Source organism: Catharus ustulatus, chromosome 5 (genome assembly GCF_009819885.2).
Source record: "Catharus ustulatus isolate bCatUst1 chromosome 5, bCatUst1.pri.v2, whole genome shotgun sequence".
In the NCBI taxonomy this organism is placed as follows: Eukaryota; Metazoa; Chordata; class Aves; order Passeriformes; family Turdidae; genus Catharus; species Catharus ustulatus.
The window spans coordinates 37,785,168-37,804,589 of record NC_046225.1 but is presented as its reverse complement, the minus strand read 5'-3'; the positions used below and the strand labels follow the sequence as shown (position 1 = coordinate 37,804,589).

Genomic DNA, 19,422 nt, shown 5'->3' with positions numbered 1-19,422 from the left:
GAGATAGTTGAGTAGGCCTGCTCTTGCCCACCAAATGCAAAATAAGGCACCTGTTTAGAAACCACGTTTTCCTGGCCGTGCAACCCCAGAGAACTGCTCCTTCCCATTTCCCCCAGTCTGCTCACACTCCACAAGCAAGACTCAATTATTCCACAGGACCTTTCCTCCTCTATTTTTCTGGATGTTGCGCTTTGAGGAGACACCTTTGCACCAGATCCTGGATTAGCTAATTGCTTCCTGCAGGAAGGGAATTGTTAAATTTTTGCCCCAAGATGAGGTTGGCAGTGGCTGCAAGAGGAGGCTCCTGAAGCCCATCCTCTGCCCCGCTGCTGGAGAGCAGTGATCGTCACTCACAGGCAGAAGTGAGGACAAACAAAGGGCTGCTTGTACAGCATCTCCATCAGCCCTCCCTCCCTCCTCTCATCCCCACTAGCTCCAGTCTCTCAGGGTACATCTACAAAGATACAGCTGCCAAGAAAGTGGAAAGGAGTGAACCAGAAGATAAAGGTATGTTTTGCTGCTGAAATTATCCTTATATACCTGTTCCTTCTAGTTAGAGGGTACAGAATTAGAAATATATATGGGAATATGCAGAAGAAGATTTGGGAGAAGCTGTTATATTGCAGGCAAGAGGTATTATTCAAGACAGTTGCATGGCTGGGATCCAGATCAAAATAATTCTTTTACTATCTTGGTTTTATTCAAAGTTGGACACTACATATGAACATCTGAAGTCACTAAATATAGTATATTGCCTTCCAGTGCTCAATATAATAGGGAGAGGTGTCTTCACAATGAATTGCTGTATTAAAGAAAACAAAATGGGGTTTAATGGCAACTCAGTTTCTGGAAAGAATCATGGTATTGATGACAATTACAAAGCAGTAATTCACTGAATTTGTCCTCAGTGGAATAGCTACTCTCCTTACAGTGTTCAATCAATATATATATATATATAGGATTTTTTTTAAATGGAAAAAATTCTTCACAATATTATCAGTTATGCAGTTCTTGTATCATGATTTTTAAGTAATGCACTAATAAACCTAACTATCAAGCCCAAAACCACCTAAATACTCAGCATCTTACGGGTGTTTGTGAAAGGCAAACTTGACAAATAAATAAACACAAAAATACATTTCGAGTAAGTGAAACAATTTTAATAAATTTTTGCTTTTTAAGCGCAACTTGCTAACCTGGCACATGCCACTGGACAGACTGGTAAAGAACATACACCAAAAGTGTACCGATTAATGTATTTCTTGTTTCCAACATTAGGCAACTAGAAATATATCCTACTTAAGGGGAAAAGAAGAGTATATTTAATGAAGGATTGATATTTTTAATGGTTGATAGACCAACTTACAAATATTTCTGTTTTCCCAACCATGCGGGATCTCTAGAAGTGTCAAAATACACATTTTGTGCCATTTCTCAGTCTTCTCTATTTCTAACACCTGAGCTCCTACTTGATACTGTGTGACCTTTAAACGACATCACTTCTCATGAACCATTACCCTGTTCTTCTTGGACAAGGAGGCTGAGACTTGGGGTTCTCTCTTCAGTCTGACTACCTCTGCATCTAGCAAATCCAAAGACTAGATGCTGCCAAATTGCCTGGCAAGATAATTCAAACACTCTCTGCTGAACAAGCAGAGACAGCACTAATTCCTGACTCATCATGCATATTCCCAGACTAACCATTTTCCTTTCAGGAAATGCTCCAAACTATTTCAAAGCACTTGTATTCCCAGGTGCATTTGGTCTTAAACCTTACCTACACCACGTCAAAATAATCAATGTAATTAACTGAACAGAACTTACACAAATGCAAGGAGCTCATTTTCGGTATTTGTAGATGGCTTTACTCCTGCTAGAATTTGAAATTATAAAATCTTGATTGAGCAAGCTGGTCAGGCTTAGCATGCCTGGCATTGCTATCTTTTCAGAAGGTTTTATAAAATAAAGAAATATAAGAGGATGCTTGCTGGCAATTAATGAGTTTTTGAGCCACATCAGTGGTGGGATTTGTTCATCTCATTTTCCTGATTTTCTTTGTGAGAAAAGCCTATCTTCTCTGCTATGTAAAAGCAGACAATGCCTTTGACGCTCATTTTGAAATAAAAATGCATATACTAGCTCTTTTCTTTACCGAGGCAATCAGTGACACTCCAACATCTGTTCAACTGCACTCAGGATAAGAAGCTGCAGCAGCTTGTCAGAGATGCTGCATCTGAAAGGTGTGCTGAGTTTACCCACATCGATGCTGTGCAGGGAGCTGATGAAACACTTCAGCTCCTTGGCAATCTTGCATTTGCTAATTGGGACTGTTCTCTCTCCCCCAGGAAAGAAATACCAGTTTGAAGAAAGGTCTTTTGACAAAAAGTTTCTGTCTGGCTTTGATCTGCAAAAAAAGCCCAGAGGAAATATTTAGGTAGAAACAAAATTATAATATTTTTTTCTGAATAATAACAATGTTTATCATTGGTAAGATGCATAGCTGGGCAGAGCAGCTGTCTATCCATAGCTCTCCAGCATGTTGACTTTGCTAATACTGATTTTGGCACTCACCCACAGAAACCCACCTGATGATACATTACAGTAATATCCTATTATTTTTCAAGGCAAGTAGTGAACTACAGAAACACCTTAAAAACTGATTTTCAAATCTCGCATTTTGACAGTGTATAGAGAATGTGTCTCTTTTCAGGACAAATGTGTTTATTTTCCAGGAAGTGAATTCCTACAAATTTTGATGAGATAGGTAGCTGGCGACAGATTCAAACAAGCATTTCAGTTGAACTCCAGGAAGGGAAAGATCACTTAATTATTAAAAATTATTAAAAATTTTAAAAAAGAAAAAAGTTCACAAGAGCAAGGTATCATGAATGTCTCATCCTCAGTAGAACACAGAATAATCTAATCATAGGAAACAAAGGCATAAACGTCCCTGCTTCCTAATTTTCTGTTTCATGGAATTTTTCCTCTATTAAATACTTAATTAAGCTCAACTATTTGAACAGAAAATTAAATTGTAATCCCTGACACTAGCATTTATCTAGGTATAGTATAAACAATTTTCTTCTCTTTAAGCATTAGACTTCTCTGAGCAGAACCCTCATAACTAAAGTGTTTATACTCCTACAAAATAAAACCATAAATATAATAACACAGATTCTTCACTCAAGTCTAAAAAAACCAGGCAAGGTTAGAACAATGTTTACTTTATTTGAGTAGTAGTTTTGAGGTCTAAAACTAATAAAGACAATATGTTATTCAATACTGCACTCTGAGGTAATTAAAAATAGATCCCCAAGGCTCCATTACTAGTAGTTTATAGGAGTCTTCTACTCAAAAGTTCCCATACAAGTTCATGGAAACTAAAAGAAATTATTCAATGAATTTTGCTTCTACAACAGAAGCCAAAAAAACCACAGAAGAACTTATTCTCACTTTACTCATGTTCTTTAATATATTGGCCACTTTTTAATATTTGGCTACTGATGTTAAAAAATCCTCAAGTTTAAATATAAAAATAAATAGCTAAAAAGCTGTGAGGTGTTGTATTTTATCCCTAATATGAATCTAAATTTCCAGATTTTCTTACATGGCATTTTATTCATTGGCTGAAGAAATGGAAGATGAGATAGCTACAGTGGCAAGAAAACTCCCTGAGAAAATTGACTAAAAAAATACTGTAGATTTATATATTAAAGGTTTACTGTTTGTTTTTCAAGGGTGATCTCAAGAATTTTACAAAGTAAGCCATATTATAGTCACATCTACAGATGGCATACCTTACTTTTTTTCCTCATTTAGATAATAGCTCTACCATCTTAACTTCACCTTTGATAGTCTTTGATTAGACATTGCCTTACATCTTGTTTTCATTGGGTTAGCCTATTCTAATCTTCGGCCCCGCATGGAAGATCAGGGCTGGCTCATAACGTCCTGTCAGGGCAGCAATTCCCAAGTGTCAGCAAGATGAAGGACAGCAAAGTCTTCCTTAAGTCTTACACAAGCAAAATATTGAGCACACAGGGAGAGTGCTGGGCAGAGCTGGTCATTCTTTAGGTTCATTTTCGGAGCAGAATTCCTATTTAAATTCAGTTAAGATAAGAGATCCATTTTGTTTGAGCACGAGGAAAGGTAAAAAACCCGCTCTCCTAATACCAATAAAAGCTCAGTCCAAACGTTGTTCAACAGCCTAATTTAATAAGTGAATGCAAGTTCAAGGATCCAAAGCCTTGTGGCAAGGTCAGACTGTGCAAAGCAGCACAGAACAGCAGAGCTCATGTTAAACAAAACCATGGAAAGCCTAGTGGCCAGCAGGAGAGTTCTGCAAGGGATAATTTATCCCACCTTTTTAAAAAACATTTAAACCATAAGGACATCCAGTAGCACGACTTAACTAAGCAGTCTGCAGTACTAAACAAAGCAAATAAAGAAGACTCTCCATAATGCTGTATCATACCAGAGCCCAGGACAGCAGCCCCTGGCAGCACTGCCTCAGTTTCTCACACAGCTCATGACACAGGATTCAATCAGCAAGCAGTTTTCCCACAACTTTGATGGGGACGGATACTATTTTTTTTATGTGACTTTTGTTTTGACAGGCAAAGTGGTCAGGAAGGCAAGAGCACACACCCAGACATTTCCCCCTGGTTTGGTAGCAATTGATACAATCACTTACACCACCAAAAAACACAGCCAGCTCAAAGCAATTTTCTCAAGGTGAGAGGCCACAGAAAAAACAAAATTGCCAGCATCAGAAGCCTCAATTCCCAATGAAAGGATTCTCAAGGTTGTACAGAAAGTAATGAATATCAATTCTGCTGCAATATTATTTACCTCCTAGGAGAGAACACTCTCCAGCACTCAGGCTCAACTGACCAAAGCTTCACAGGAAAGAAAAATGCAAGGCAGAAAGCAAATCAGGGAACGAGGTCTGTTCACAGCAGCAATAGCTGTGTCACATACCTCATTTCTCTTTAGTACCCTGCTGTGGGAAGCTTGGCAAGAATGAAGATGGTCTCGGTGCTGCTGCTGCTGCTGAGCACCCTCCTGGGTATCCCTGCGCTGCCTTCCCAGCGCCCTGCTTGTTACAAGAGGGCCCTCCAGGACCACAGCTGTCACACCATCCCCAAAAACACGGAGAACCTCCGGCACATCGACGATGGGCTGCAAGATCACTTCTGGGAAGGGAAGGGCTGTGAGGTGATCTGTTACTGCAACTTGAATGAACTGCTCTGCTGCCCAAAGTAAGATCTCACTCATTTCATGTGAACTTGTTTAGTTCTTCACAACTGCTCACTGTATTTCCTTCATTTTACCGTTTCCACATGCAGAATGAGCTATCATTTTAAAGAAATCCATCACTTCAGATGATTTGAAATTATATCAAGATATAGCAATTTTTCTGTTACTGTCAGTTTTGAGGATTTGTTTTTCATGGGCTCACCTAAGACTTGCCAAGTATATTTTATAAATCTCCCTGTCCTATTAACACGGCCTTCAGCATTTGAATCACCCAAGTTTTGACTCCTCTGTTTGATCCAAACTAACTACATCAATGTGTCTTCACAGCATTTTGCAATGAAGATATTCTCAGGACCACAAAAAAAAAAAAGCCCATTTGATTTCTGTTCCATAGAAGAGAACTGAATTGCTATTCCAAAGTGCATGCACATATGTCAGTTGAACAAGGAATTCTGTAAACATAGCTGTTAAAACCAGAAAAGCAAAGGAGGGGCACAGGGGTTCACACATACTTGTGTAAGGTGAAGCAAAGATTGAGCACAAGAACGTCAACACCTCCCTGGCTTGCTCACACTGCTGACAAAGTTACAGTGGAATTCTCACTGAACACAGGGTTTTTGTTGCTGTTACATAGAAAGAACATAACTGAGTTAAATAAACACCATCAGCCCATACTGGTTTTAGGTAATAAAATATATTAAGGAGTATTATTTCATTCAGCTTTTCAGCAACATCTTTTCTTCAGTAAATTTGGATTAGAAATATCAACCATTCAAAACTTACTAATATTTCAGAGGCACCAAAATATGATGGCTTTATATCGTCAAGCAAAAATGATTTTTTCATATGTGCTCCTCTTAACACTCATTTCTCAAGTCTGCTAAAATACAATAAAGGAAACTTTTCAGCACTTCTGTAGGGAACTCAAGTTGAATCAAGTGGGCAGGACTTCTAAAAGCTAAAAATCTCATATTCAAACTGAGAGCAGGGTTTAAGTAAGATTTTCATCTTTCACTTTCCCTAAAACCACATATGGTGTCCTCATCCTGAAGCACACTTTGGTTCTCTAGCTTCAACCTTTGAGCAGCATAGTAAAAACTCTTCCTCTGGTACAAATACAAAAGAAAATATTCCTTCCACCATCCTGAGGTACACAGGACCCACTTTGCATCTCTGCTCTCAGGACAAACTCAACTAAAACACTATGTGTGCACATGCCAAAGTCCTTTATTTTGATAATATAATCTATTTGGTTAAGTTTATTTTCTCAAAGTTAAAATACCAGGGTGGAGTTCTGCAACCTGGTCAGCCATTGGAAGTTTTACCATTGCTCTCACAGCAAGTCAGCAGAGGTAGAATCTTCATCCTGCAGTTGCATTTGCATTTGCATTGCATTGCTAGAAGAACATCGCACAAAAACAGTTAATCCCACATATATCATGACACATGCCAAAAAACATCCACAGTGGGAAATGCATGTCATGTTAAAGCTCTAATAAATCAATGATCTAACTGTTTGAATATGTGATCCTATTTTTCAGGGATATTTTCTTTGGACAAAAGATATCATTTGTGATCCCCTGCAACCGTCAATGATTCAAGTCTGCAAGTGAAGATAACAGACATCATTCTATGATCCTGTAACAATGTTTTCAAGTGGAAAAACTACCACCAACAAAAAACCCCCTCCTTTCTAACCACAAGTCACTGCCTCACTTTACACTGTAGAAAGAACTTCCTTTCTATACCTTTATGGAATATCAAATACGTAAGACCTTTTCTTTTTGAATTTGGTAGCTAATTTCCATAAAAACCATTTCCATGGTTTAACAGACTGTAGAAGCTCTTAATGTATCCCAATATACATGTCCCAGCAAAAAGCATAACTTTTCTTACTCAGCACACTAGTGTGGACAAAGAAACTTCAAGCCTAAGCCTTCATGTTGTTAGGAACACGACTCTCAGAGCAACTTACGGCAGTGCAGCTTCCTATTCCATTATTGCCATCACACTTTTAATGCTATTTTAAGTTGAAGCCTGGCACTTCTGAAGAGAGGCTCCCATGTTCTGTTTAGGCATTTTAGAATACATGCACATACAAAAGGCATGCATTTCCATATTTGAAAGGAATAAAAATAATAGTAAAAATTGACATTAACAGTACTAAAGCACACTTATGTCTAACTAGTCACCTGCTTTGACTATGCAATCTTTAACCCTTAAATTGCTTAATCTTAGCATTCAGTATTTAAAAAGATTAGAACAACAGATTTTAAATCAAGCTCTATTTGAAATACAGTACCCCAAAATTAATTTAAAATGCTGGCTTTTTTAGGCTAGTCCTGTAAGGCAATAGCTACAGAAAAAAGAGATAATCATCTTAATACTCAAGAGGTATTGTGACATGAGACAGATACAGAGACATAAATTTTTGAACATTTTTCTGTTATATGGCAATCTATATTGGCAGATGTTGAGAGGTGACCACATAATTTTAAGCAGTAACCTGAACAAGCCATTCTTACAGGCAGCAAACCTGACTTGCTGCCTTACACATATAAACTCTTCAGCTATCAAGTCAGTCACATGGAAAGTGTGCAGTACTGAAGGAGCTGTGCAGTCTTATCAAAAAAAAAAGCATTGTTCACTTAATAATCTTGCACATTGGCTCAAACTGCTGCAACCAGTTTGCTATACCTACTTCATGTGTCACTATGAAATATCACCACGACTGTTTTTCTTCTTGTTAATAAACTGGTTGGATACTGGGTGAGTGGGATGATTACACACAGCCAATAATAAATGTCTCAAGTAAATCTGTGTGCACTATTTTTGCCCTACTGACTGTTAAACAGCTTGTGTCACCAGGCTTTTTTTTGTTTGTGGAATTATTCAAGCAGAGTACTTTGGGATTCCTACCAAATAATCAATTGATAGTAAAATAAGCCCCATAAATCTGGCAACCCAGTGAAAATATCCAAAGTCAGCATCTGCAAACAAAAACTTATGGTATGTGCTCTTGAGTAAAGTCCTCTACAAGCTTCTAGAGCATGTTAACTTCTGTTGTTTGTGCCATCTAGTTTCTACAAGAATGACGTTGCATATGCCTGGCATTCACAGCTTTGCAAAGCAGCCATAGCAAAAAAATTTAAGGCAGATACAAAGGTGGGTACTAAAGTTGGTGGCTTTCAGTTACCTTTCTTCTGTGACTCCTGGAAAATCTACAATTCACTGGAGCAAAAAACTTTGCTGCTTTCCACATGCAGCAAGATAGGGTCACTTAAGCTACTACTTAAAGAGTGACTTTCCACAGAAACTTGCTTTTGTTTCTTTCCCCACTCTCCTTCCCTCACACAGCTTCTTCTACAGGTCCTGCCAGGCCTAGGTGAGAACATTCACACACTCAGGAAAAAAAATAAACACCTCTTTACTCTTTGGATGTTCTATCCATTACTAGGTTCCTTGGCTTTTTATGCAACTCACAGTTTGAAGGCAAGAAGCTTGAATGTGTGCAAAGGACATTTAGTAAACAAATTGGCAGTCCCTGTAGTTAAATGGGCATGAAAACATACCTTCAAAGGAACGCCAATTTTAGCTGTCACTAGCTAGATATCACTGTCTTGAACTTAGGCCAGCACTGCAGAACTGTATTGTGGAAATATATAAAGCGGTACAAGTGAAAGAAATCATGCCACTGAGAGATACTGGAAAGGCAGCCAGTTTGAGGTTAGGGTTTATCATCATTCAGTTCTATGCAAGCATCACAGGTCAAAGTGAAGCATCTTCGTTGTAGTGATGCCAGCAGAGCAGTAACTTTCAAAAAAACTTGAAAGATTAACATCAAGCAGCTTAGATCACAGACACACTGCTTTCTCATTTTTTCCAAATTAAGAAAAAGCTTATCAACATCTGATAAATTTAGGAGTTGCAATGAATGCTAACTGAACAAGCTGAAGCCATGTAGACTGGCACAATAGCTGACAATACAAGTAATTCATAATATCATCATAATAACATCAGAATTTTCTAAGACAATCAATGAAAAGCCTAAGTATTGTTGGATATTATTTTCCATAAGTTACCATAAGTTTGGGGTTTATTGAGAGGGGGTTGTTCTTTTAAACAGGCCTGAGCTATTCCATGCAATGAAAAAGAAACAGCGTGCCTGTTAGAAGAGACTGTATTGACCCCACACAGGCACAACTTCTATTCTCCAATTAAGTTCTTAGCAGCAGTCCATGCAGACAAATGGAGAAGTCAGCAGGTAAAGGATTTCTTACCGAGTTGACAGATTTCTCAGCACAGTAAGCTGCAGTAGTCTCTTCATCTGCACTTACAGCTTTGAAATTCAAGAGCCACATTTTTTTCCATTTTAATATAGGAGCAGGAAGGCCTCAGTGCTTGGGAAGCACGTATCTCAGCAATGACAAAATGAATAAACAAATCAGAAAATCCTCCAATTCTTGTTTCCAAAGGGAAAAAAAAAAAAAGCGCGTTATCCATTTCTGCCCAGCTAAGAACAGAACTGACACTTAAAGCCTTTTACCTTAGGAAAAGGAAGCTATTACCAAGTCTGCTACAGCTTTTTTTTTTTTTAAAAGCCATTGCAACTGAGCACTTGAGGTACATTTATAAATATATCCTTGACACATATTAATTGAAAAATATTTTAATATTATTACATAGTTCATCAAAGTTTAACTATTAGGTACAAGTATTATAGAATCACAGAATATACTGAGCTGGATAGGACCTGTCAGGATCTGGTCCAACCCATTAAAATTACAGACACACCCATTTGAGCAACAATATCAGTGATATTTATTTAAAATACTTTTGCTGAGGCAATTTGTTTCATAAGAGATGGTTTTCAAACAAATCAGCAAGGTTGTGAAAAATAAAACAGACAAACTCTCTCAGGAGAAAAAGTTACAAAGAAAACTTTTGCATATCAACAAAATCTCAGTCTTTTGATTTACAGTCTGAGTCTCAGTCCCAACATTTTCTGCCTAATGAACCCCACTATCCATCTTTAGATCTGGTTTGTTCTTGTCATTCTTCACGGAATAGATGAAGTATGTTAAGGTGTCCTTTTCATTCACTGGAATTGTCCTAAAATGGCAGCCAATTATCTACAAAGGAAGAATGCAAGAAAATTAAATCATCACTAACACGCAAAAACTTAAGATTTAAATTTAAATATACTACATTAAAGCTTAAAAGACAGATTAAGAAGCTTACAAAAAAAGGAAATGTTGCCTCTCTTCAGAAGTCTTTAGTAGTCATAGAACAGTAAATAGGAACCATTTTACTGATAACTGTGAACTAAATGTAGCAGATTGTACCCCTAATTTCCAAATTAAAAAGTTGACCAATTTTTCAGGGAAAAAACCCTTTGAAGGTACCAGAACAATCAGGGGACTATACTTACATCTGTCTAGTTAAAGTTTGAATATAACATGTAATGACTACAGAATATCAACAGTAACAGCACAGTTACGAGAGGCTACTGCTCTCCACTCAGCTTGGGAGGTGGAGTGTGCATCAAATCACATACAGAAACATCTAAGACAACACAAACATTATCAGAGAACTATAACTGAACATTCAGCTCTTCAGAACAGAGCTATCAATAAAAGTTCACCATGCTGTAACCATTGAAATATGACAATCTGTAAGCAGTTTATTGAATCACTTGTCATTTCAGCAGTCTTTCCCTTCACCAAAATGAACACCAGCTTTAAAAGAAAGTTGCAAAATACTGTAACTGAGTCTGCTCCCTGGCTTTTTGCCAGATTGGTAGATCAAAGTTACGAAGTGAAAAATATGGGACTACTCACTTAAGCTCCACAGGATATAAGAATAAATGTTTAGCCTAACTAAAAAGTGAGGAAGATTTCTAAACCCTACCCCAAAAACATTCACAGACAGAAGCAGTTTGACACAGTAATTTGAAGTGAACTTCCAATAACAGCTAGAGCAGTGTCCATGGTATGTTAGGACAGATTACAAGGGATCAAATGTACTGTATATTAAGGAAGCTCTGTGGCTATGGCTCACAAACACCTGCAGGTCAGTCAAATCAAGCATGTGGTAGAAGCAGCTTAGCCCATGCACACCATGCAACATTGGAATAACCTAGTGCAAGTACCATATCCTTTAGGTATCCATGTACCTAAAGTAGACCCTTCAAAACATCAGTTTTGCATAACAAAAACTGCTTGTACTTTTTCAAATCACAGTCCTGCTAATTCAAGAGCTAACCTACATATAAAAAAATGGAAGACTGATTTTGCATTCTTACAGTTAGTGGCAGCAGGACTAATCTTTTACAGCTCAGCCTTGAGATCACCCATACCTTTAAGAGTCTTAAATTCACATACATTAAGGAGAGATGAAAACAGTGTCTGCACTTAAATACAGCTGAATGTATCACTGCACAAAAGTGAAAAATAAGTAGCTATACCTTCCTGCTAAGATCACCAGCTCTTCCACTTATGTACATCAATATGCTGTGACTGCACCTTTGCAGCTTCTAAAGAATTCCTTTAAAATTGCACTCATGTGAAGATGCTAACATACAGCTGTACTGACATGCAGCTTCAGCACTTTTCGAAACAGTAAATTCCACAAAATTACAGTTTTCTGACAGCAGATTCCTGTGGTTTTAACAGATTTGATTACCAACAGAAGTATGTTTTTTCATGTTTCTGTACTTTACATATACAGAAACCTATGGCAGCAGTAACTAGCTTTTTAAAGCAAAGTCTGAACCTTACCAGAAGTTCACTTTCACCTCTCAGTTTCTACTTCTTTTCAGCAGGACATTTCAGGTGAAGCTGTGATTGATGCACAGACAGAATAAATCCATGATTCTAGGATATTCAGGGGCATGGAGATATTACTATTCCAGCTAAATACTACATTTTTAGCAGCACACACTCCTTTTTGAAGTTAAGAGTCCCTCCTCTGGAAAGAGCTTTTACTTTTGATTCACTTGGCTCAGGAGCTGTGGCGAATGAAGGAAGCTAGATAAGCAGCTCCCTTTTGTTCTCCTAAAATCCAGATTATATAGGCACTTTATGCAAGGATCACAGTGCATAGAAAACCACATGCCACAGCAAGTTGCATTTTCTATTATGGGAAACACTCATACATACTTCAACAAGCTGCGCTTTGTTAAGTCCCGGTCTGGTCTGTAGCTTGAAGTGTCTTTTGTACCTTCGAAGTGTGTTTACTTGTAACTGATATAAATCAACCTAGAAGAAAAGAGGGGGAAGGGGAAGAAAATAATCTAATACAAGTGAAAAAAAATTCAGTCATTAATAGTTCACCTCGCAAAAACATTTTGGAGACTGACAGATACACAAGTGTAAACAGTCAGCTCAGCAGATGTCATTTTGACAAAAAACAAACCTTCCAGCAGAAAGGAAAATAGCCCAGCTCAGTTTAAGAGTGTTTTTTGTTCCTGAGCATGCCTCTGCCTCCTTTTAGCTGTGGACAGTGTTTCAAACTCGCTATTGTACTTTCATCCATTCTGGGTTTTTTGTTTGCTTCCCAGTTCCAGTACAATAACACAAAGCTCAATAGCAACTTTCATAAAACATCTATGAAGATGCTGATTCAAAGGAGGTCCCTATATTGTGATTTCAGCCATTGAATCTTATGCAGATTACATACAAGACATAGCACATTTGCACCAGGAAAGAGCACATACTAGAATCAGGACAAAGTCTAGAGCACAAGCGTTCTTGGCTTGAGGTGAGAAAACAACTGCTCTTGCTCTCCACATGCATTCCTGGTACACAAGCAAAATGCAGGAGTTATGTGCATGGCATAAATGCCCAAGAACCGTTCTCAGTGTCAGTCAACAGTTGAGAGAATTACACCAAGTCCTCTCAGGGATACAAATACACAGCCTTAATCCAGTACTCTGTCAGTTTTGAATCCTATGTACTCTGATCAGTCACTTCTCCCAGCAACAGCTTACCCTCCCATCCTCCCTGACAACCTAAGAGAGCTTAATCAGATGACTGAGTGGGAGAGCAAGCTCAGAAAGTAGGCTGAATGAGAAATTCTATTAGGTCAGTTCAATTACAATAGTATTCTCCAAACTCACTGCGTTAAAGATTGATGAAGGCATTCACTTTTGCTTTAAATTCATTTAACAGCCTCACTGCAGAACACTTAAAACAGCAGTGCTACTGCACACTTGGTAATCTGGCCAGACTTGAAGTGAGGCCAGCTTGCATGATAAAGGATGGTATCCTTTGGTGTTTCTAAAGTTTACATGGCATTAAATTCCACTTCCCAAGTCACAGCGGGGATGCCATCCTTGCAGCATCATGCAAAGGAGGAGCAGCAGCTTTTCACCAAGCCCCAGAAACCATCAGTACTGCAGGAGTTTCTTTTCCTCCCGTAGGAATCATTTCCAACCAGTAAAGATGGTTACGACTGAGATGGAAGCAGGAGAGCCTTACAACTCTTTAGAAGAATGATACTTTTTTTCCTTAGCAAACTGAGTAATAATTGAAAACAAAGGTGGTCAAGGGCAAACAAAGTATCTAAGGCATACAGTAATTACAAGGAATGAATGTACTGCCCTTGTCCTAACAGCCAGCTGACACTCCTCAAAAACAGTTCCCAGTTTTCTTTTTCAAAATAATACTGTTAAGGAAAAAAAGCTTGTTTTCTTGTTCTGGAGATACCCATCAGTTGCGACATGTTTTATAATCCTGGCATAAGAAAACAAAACAGTCTTCCAGGAGAGCTGCAATTACACAATGTCAGAGAGCTATCTGAAGTCACTCACAGCACTAGCTTTAGACAGAACTTTCCAAGAAACAATCACAGATATTTAACAGACAGACAACACCACCCAGCATCCAACTACTTTCAATCTCCTAAAATCCTCTTAGCCAGAGCCTTCAGACTGGAGCCTCGTGCCTAAAGGGAGATTCCTGCACAAAGTTTCCTCACTTACTTGCTGTTATCTGCAGATGCTAACCATAAGGATGCCATTAAATTAACACTTACAGAGCAATTTCTGAAGAATGTTTTAACAATCCTTCTCAGAAGGGACCGAAGGCATAACAGCCTCTGCTCAAAATTAACACACTACAGAGCACCTGCTAAGCAACGCTGTAGCAGAAATAACCCAGAGCACGTGTAAGAAAAAGAGAGCCTTATGTTCAAGACCAACCTATTACACTACGAAAAAAAGTTGAACGATGTAGCTCCCTTATTTTAATGGGTCAGATTTCACTGGTGTGTAGTGGAGAAAACAAGTTGAAAAGACAGCATATTTCTCTCCACTCCCTCATAGCAGAGCTCCCCAAATGGCTCTTCCCTCCCCCCCCCACCCCGCCCCAGTGGGGCAGAAACAAAGCTACCATCATTAAATTTTCAGTGTTTAAAGTGACTTAAGTCAATGGATTAATTGCCAAGAGCCATCTGCAATACAAAAAGAAAGGTGTGGAAAGACAGGACAGAGAAGCATTTCTATCCCAAGCACTATGTGCAATTCCTTTCAGGTTGTCAGCTCCTGCAAAAGATAAGAGTTCGATGGTATGTGGCAAAGCACTAAGGAGGAGAGGAAGCTGAAAACAGCAGATTTCTGAGAGAACCATCAGACACTTAAAACCAGAGACTCTTGTTCATTGTACTCAGCACCATTTAATCAGAATACATGCCACAAAATTCAGTTAAATTCTGTTATATTAAGAACAATGCAAATCAAGAATCTTCCCCTACACACATGTAAGGCAAGCTGTAAAAGTGGGAGAGTGGTGTTGGGGCAAACTCGGTATCATTAAGAAGCTTAACACAACAACTCGGAAAAAAAAAATCAACTGCTTAGCTACCTCTGGAGTGTCGATGTCTTGCACTGGTGAGTCACCATCATCATCGCTGCCTTTCCTCTTTCTTCTATTTCTCACACTCTGAATTAAATTTTTGTGGAAGTCACAAATGTACAGATGTCTTGCCTAGAAGAATAAAACGGCGTGTTTCAATCAAACCCACGTAGTGTACCACACAGACTAAAGTGCACGTAGACAGACAACCCTTAAGCGCTCACAGCCACATCAACTGCGTTGAGGAAGCTTTTCTCCTGGCTTCTGAACGGAGAGTGTGCTGCGCTGCAGCTGCGTGCCAGGGACCGGGACCCGGGCTCGCCGAAACGCTCTAAGGGGCTGGTGCAGCAGTGCCAGGCTGCGGGGCCACGCACACAGGCCGCCCTCCCTCCCTCGGCCGCGCCGCACCGGGGCGGCCAGCACGCCAGCAAAACAAGCTGCCAGTTGTTCTCCGCAGGGCTAAGAGACGGCTCTCATTTCCCCAGCTATATCCTCCCCTCCTTGTTTTACTTCCGCTACCCGGCGTGGTCACGCAACACACTTATTTTTACTTTCTTTCTAACAAGTTTCCCTTTCGTGGGGATCTGCGCGCTTTGGGAGATCTCGGCGCGTTCCAGCCCGGAATGCCCAGCTCCGCGTGCTTTGAGGGCAGTCGAGAGCCCGGGGCAGCGTCAGGGCTGCAGAGCCCGGCCGGGGTCCCTGGGGTCTCCGCCGGCAGCCCGCCTTGCCCTCCGCGGGGTGGGGCGCTCTCCCGGCCCCCGCCCTGCTCGGCCGTGCCGAGCCGCGCCGCACGGGGCCCGATGGCTGCCGAGCGGAAGATAAAGCGGCACGGGAGACGTGCGGCGCTGCAACACGAGGCGGGGCGGCGAGCGCGGCCCTCGCTAGCAACACACACAAACTAGCGCGCCGGGAGCCATGCAGGCTCCGCTCCGGCGAGCAGCGGCGCTCCCCAGCCGCGCTCACCCGCTCCGGCTGCAGGGTGCACACGCAGTCGATGCCCAGGCTCTCGGGGCTAGAGGGGACCCCAGGAGCCGGCAGGAAAGGCGGGCGCTGCCCCCCGCCCGCAGGGACTCTCAGGCAGCGCTCCTGCCGCGCCAGCCAAATTCGGCCGTGCTACGGAAAGGAGGTGGGAAGGGGGAACGAACATTTCCCCGCCACCAAACACCCCTCCTCCCCCACTAAACTTGATTAAAAGTCCCCCAAGCAACTAAGACACAGATGCAGCGTCCGACCGGCCGCTTTTGTCCGCCCGCCCCGCCGCGTCCTCCCCTAGCGGACTTACACTCTTGTCCAGCTCGATCTTCACCTTCTTCTGCGAAATGCTCTTCTGGATGCGCTTGCTGAAGCTGGCGTTGCCGGCGGCGCGGCCGCAGCGCTCGCCCTCCTCCCGCAGGCAGCACAGCTGCCCGGCCCCGGGGCCGCCCGCGCACCCGCCGCCCGCCGAGCCCGCGGCGGCGGCCGGACCCAGCCCCGGCGGCGCTGGCGGCGGCGGCACCTCCACGGCGGAGCCCGCGCTGCCCACCACCGGCGTGGCGGCGGGGTCTGCCCCGCGCTGGGGCACCTCCTCGGGGGCGAAGCCGTTCATTCCCGGCGCCACCGCCGCGGCCAGCGGGATCCCGCCCCGCACCAAACTTCCCCGGCGAGGCGCCGCGGCCCGGCGGGGGGCTCCCCCGCTGCCTGCCCGCCTCCCTTCAGCGGCGGCACCGGGGTGCAAGTCCGCCCTCGAGTGCGGTCAGCCCACGCACTGTGGAAAGGACTCTCCCCGCAGCCGAACCCTGCGACTACCGGAGCAGCGGCGGAGCCCCGCGGGCCACCCCGCTTCCTCCTTCCCCCCCTGTCATGTGGAGACTCTTCAGCTGTTTCCTATGTAACAACAGCAACCTGCCCTGCCGCCCCGCCCCGCCCCGCCCGCCGCGCATGCCGGCTGCCGCGCGCGGCCCCACGGGAAGTGCAGTTCCTGCCGCGGCCGCAGCGCCCGGGGCACCGCGCGGCGGTAGGAGCGCGGCCGAGGCTGCGGGAGGCGTTGCGGGAGTCGCTTCTTTTTTTCGCCCCGCGCTCCGCTCCCTTTCCCTCCCGCTTGGAGGCCGGGCCCGTTCTGCGGGAGCAGCGGCTCAGCCCACCTTTAAAAAGCCCCGTGCGTCAGCCTCTCTTTTCCCCCCTTCCCGCGCCTCCCCGGCGGCTCCGGCGTCGGATGTAAAAGGGCGGCCGCGGAGGGTGTCGTGGGTCGGATCTGCCGCTGCACGGCCGAGCGCGTACCCGGCCGCCCCCGCCCGGCTCTCAGCCGCGCTTCAGTATGCCGCAGCAGCTCCCCCTGTTCACTCGTTCTCGCTCCGGTGTTTTAGCCGAAGCCGGCACTGCTCGGGCTGCTCGTTCCGGATAGTCTTATCTCCTGCCTTCCGTCTTGGCCTCTCCCCTCCCTGCCTCGGTGCCTCCTTTCTTTTCCGCTCGCTGTCGGCCATGGCTGGCCGCGGTCCGGGCTGGCTCGGTGCGGGCGCTGCTGCCGCTCCGCCTGCGGGAGGGAGCTCCCCGGGAGCCGCAGCGCAGCCGCCGGCTCTGCGTCTCTCGGCAGAAAACAAACGAGGCTATGGCCTTTGTTAGAGCTGCTCGTACAACACACGTAGTCCTGGCTCTGTCCTGCGTTCCTGTGGCAGAGCCCTCTGAAGACAAAGGCGATTTAACAGTGCGAGTTTTCAGTTTTGTCATTTAAAAGGACTTTTTATTAGTAAAGGTGGCTGTAACAACAGAAAAGACGAGAACGCAGAATTATTTTTGTTGATGATGTACCAAGACCTTGCTGTGCACACGACTAGGTAAAATAGATAGTCTGAAAATACTTGACAAACGCAGGTATTTTTAGTTTTGAGGCTTTACAAAGCTATATAAGAGATGCGTTAGCATTAAATCATTTAACAATTCAGCTGTTGACAGTAGAGTGGCAAAAGCAACAAGCTCTGATCTACTGTCCTTTCAAGCACATTCAAAGGAGCGCAAAGAAGGGAGAGGTTTTGCTTTCCCTTTGAACTACCGCAAGTATTCCTTTAAATCTCAGAAACGGCATCTGAGCTGAGCGTGCTCAAAGCGCAATGATTTAATCGCTGAAATATTTGACCGTATCGCTTGCTGTGCGCTTCCAGCTTGAAGAAGGAGAGGAGTAGCAGGGCGGCTGGTGAATAATTCAAGGAGACACAGATCCTGCGTAAGCCCAAATTCTGCGTGAGCCGAGAACACGATTATAGAGCAGTTTGTGCTGCAGATGGCTCCTTAATCTGATTGCGTAACCTTGCATTAGAGACTAAGGGTAGGTCCCACTGTCGCAATTGAATGAAGGATACAGTAACTGCAGCTGAACTGAGCATAAAGTCAATGCAGTTATCCACGGGGCACGTTTTAGTGATAAGTGAGAGGAATAGGAGTGTTGGAAAAAATACCGAACTCGGCTTTGTTATCAGCCACACCGAAGACTGTGTAATGCTTGTAATGCTAGGTTTAAATCCATGCTCTGCTGATGAGCAATCTCAGGAAGCAAAGGTTTAACTCACTTTTTGAGTTTCTTGTGATTTCAAATTTTAGAAAGCTGTAATCACGTTAAGATAAAAAAGAACAATAAACCCAATAACAATCATAGCAGACCTCAAAATTTGAGAATATAGGAAGCATGATCTGGGAAAAGTGGGACAAGGGTGAGTTCCAGGAATTCTTCAGTGGAAATCTGGGTCATGAATAGCAATTTCTGGACTCTTGGACTATGTCTTTTGAGGTCCCTTTGGGTTTTTTTTCAGATGGATTTGACCTTACTGTGAGCATAAAATATGTCAATCTGGGTCTGGCTGCTGTTTGGTTTGATGGAAAGATCACTTGTGCATTTTAAATGTTTCTGATCCTCTTTGTTTGGGAGCACTTTAAGAGCAGTTAAAAGCCTGATTATGTTACCCAGCCGTGCTTGCCAAGATGCTAATTTGTAAGCGTAATTTCAAGTAAAGCAGTATCATAGTTTCATGATTAGGTCACGATAAGAGAGTCGTGGGACTTAGATAGTTCTGCTTCTGCTGTAAGCTGCTCATTTTCACACCTGTGCCCTGTGCTTCTTCGTGCCCATAAAACATTTCTGTGGCTGCACAGCAAACTCTATCGGGTTACAACTAGACTAGCAAAAAGGAAAATAATTTAGATTTAATCCTGATCTGCATTACCGCTCAGCGCACAGGACCATGTGACTCGGCATGACCACCTCATTTGGTATGAAGGCCTGCTTACAGTAACAAAGAAATCATGTCACTTTTCATCTTGCATCACAAGTGGGATGAAAAAT

At 42.7% G+C, this 19,422-nt stretch overlaps 2 protein-coding genes across 2 annotated transcripts; one reads left to right on the top strand and one right to left on the bottom strand.

Annotated features, from left to right (window-relative positions):
• Positions 1-403: 403 nt before the first annotated feature.
• SCRG1 (stimulator of chondrogenesis 1) lies at positions 404-8,075 on the top strand. Its single transcript, XM_033060053.1, has 3 exons — positions 404-507; positions 4,996-5,261; positions 6,801-8,075. Exons 2-3 carry the CDS (start codon positions 5,023-5,025, stop codon positions 6,853-6,855), a joined length of 294 nt encoding a protein of 97 aa, XP_032915944.1. The 5' UTR covers positions 404-507; positions 4,996-5,022; the 3' UTR covers positions 6,856-8,075.
• A 1,837-nt stretch (positions 8,076-9,912) lies between these two features.
• Positions 9,913-16,713, bottom strand: SAP30 (Sin3A associated protein 30). The gene is made up of 4 exons (XM_033060052.1): positions 16,396-16,713; positions 15,123-15,245; positions 12,420-12,518; positions 9,913-10,391 (listed from the first exon to the last, which is right to left on the bottom strand). The coding sequence occupies exons 1-4, from the start codon at positions 16,696-16,698 to the stop codon at positions 10,269-10,271; spliced, it is 648 nt and encodes a 215-aa protein (XP_032915943.1). The 5' UTR covers positions 16,699-16,713; the 3' UTR covers positions 9,913-10,268.
• Between the last annotated feature and the right edge of the window lie 2,709 nt (positions 16,714-19,422).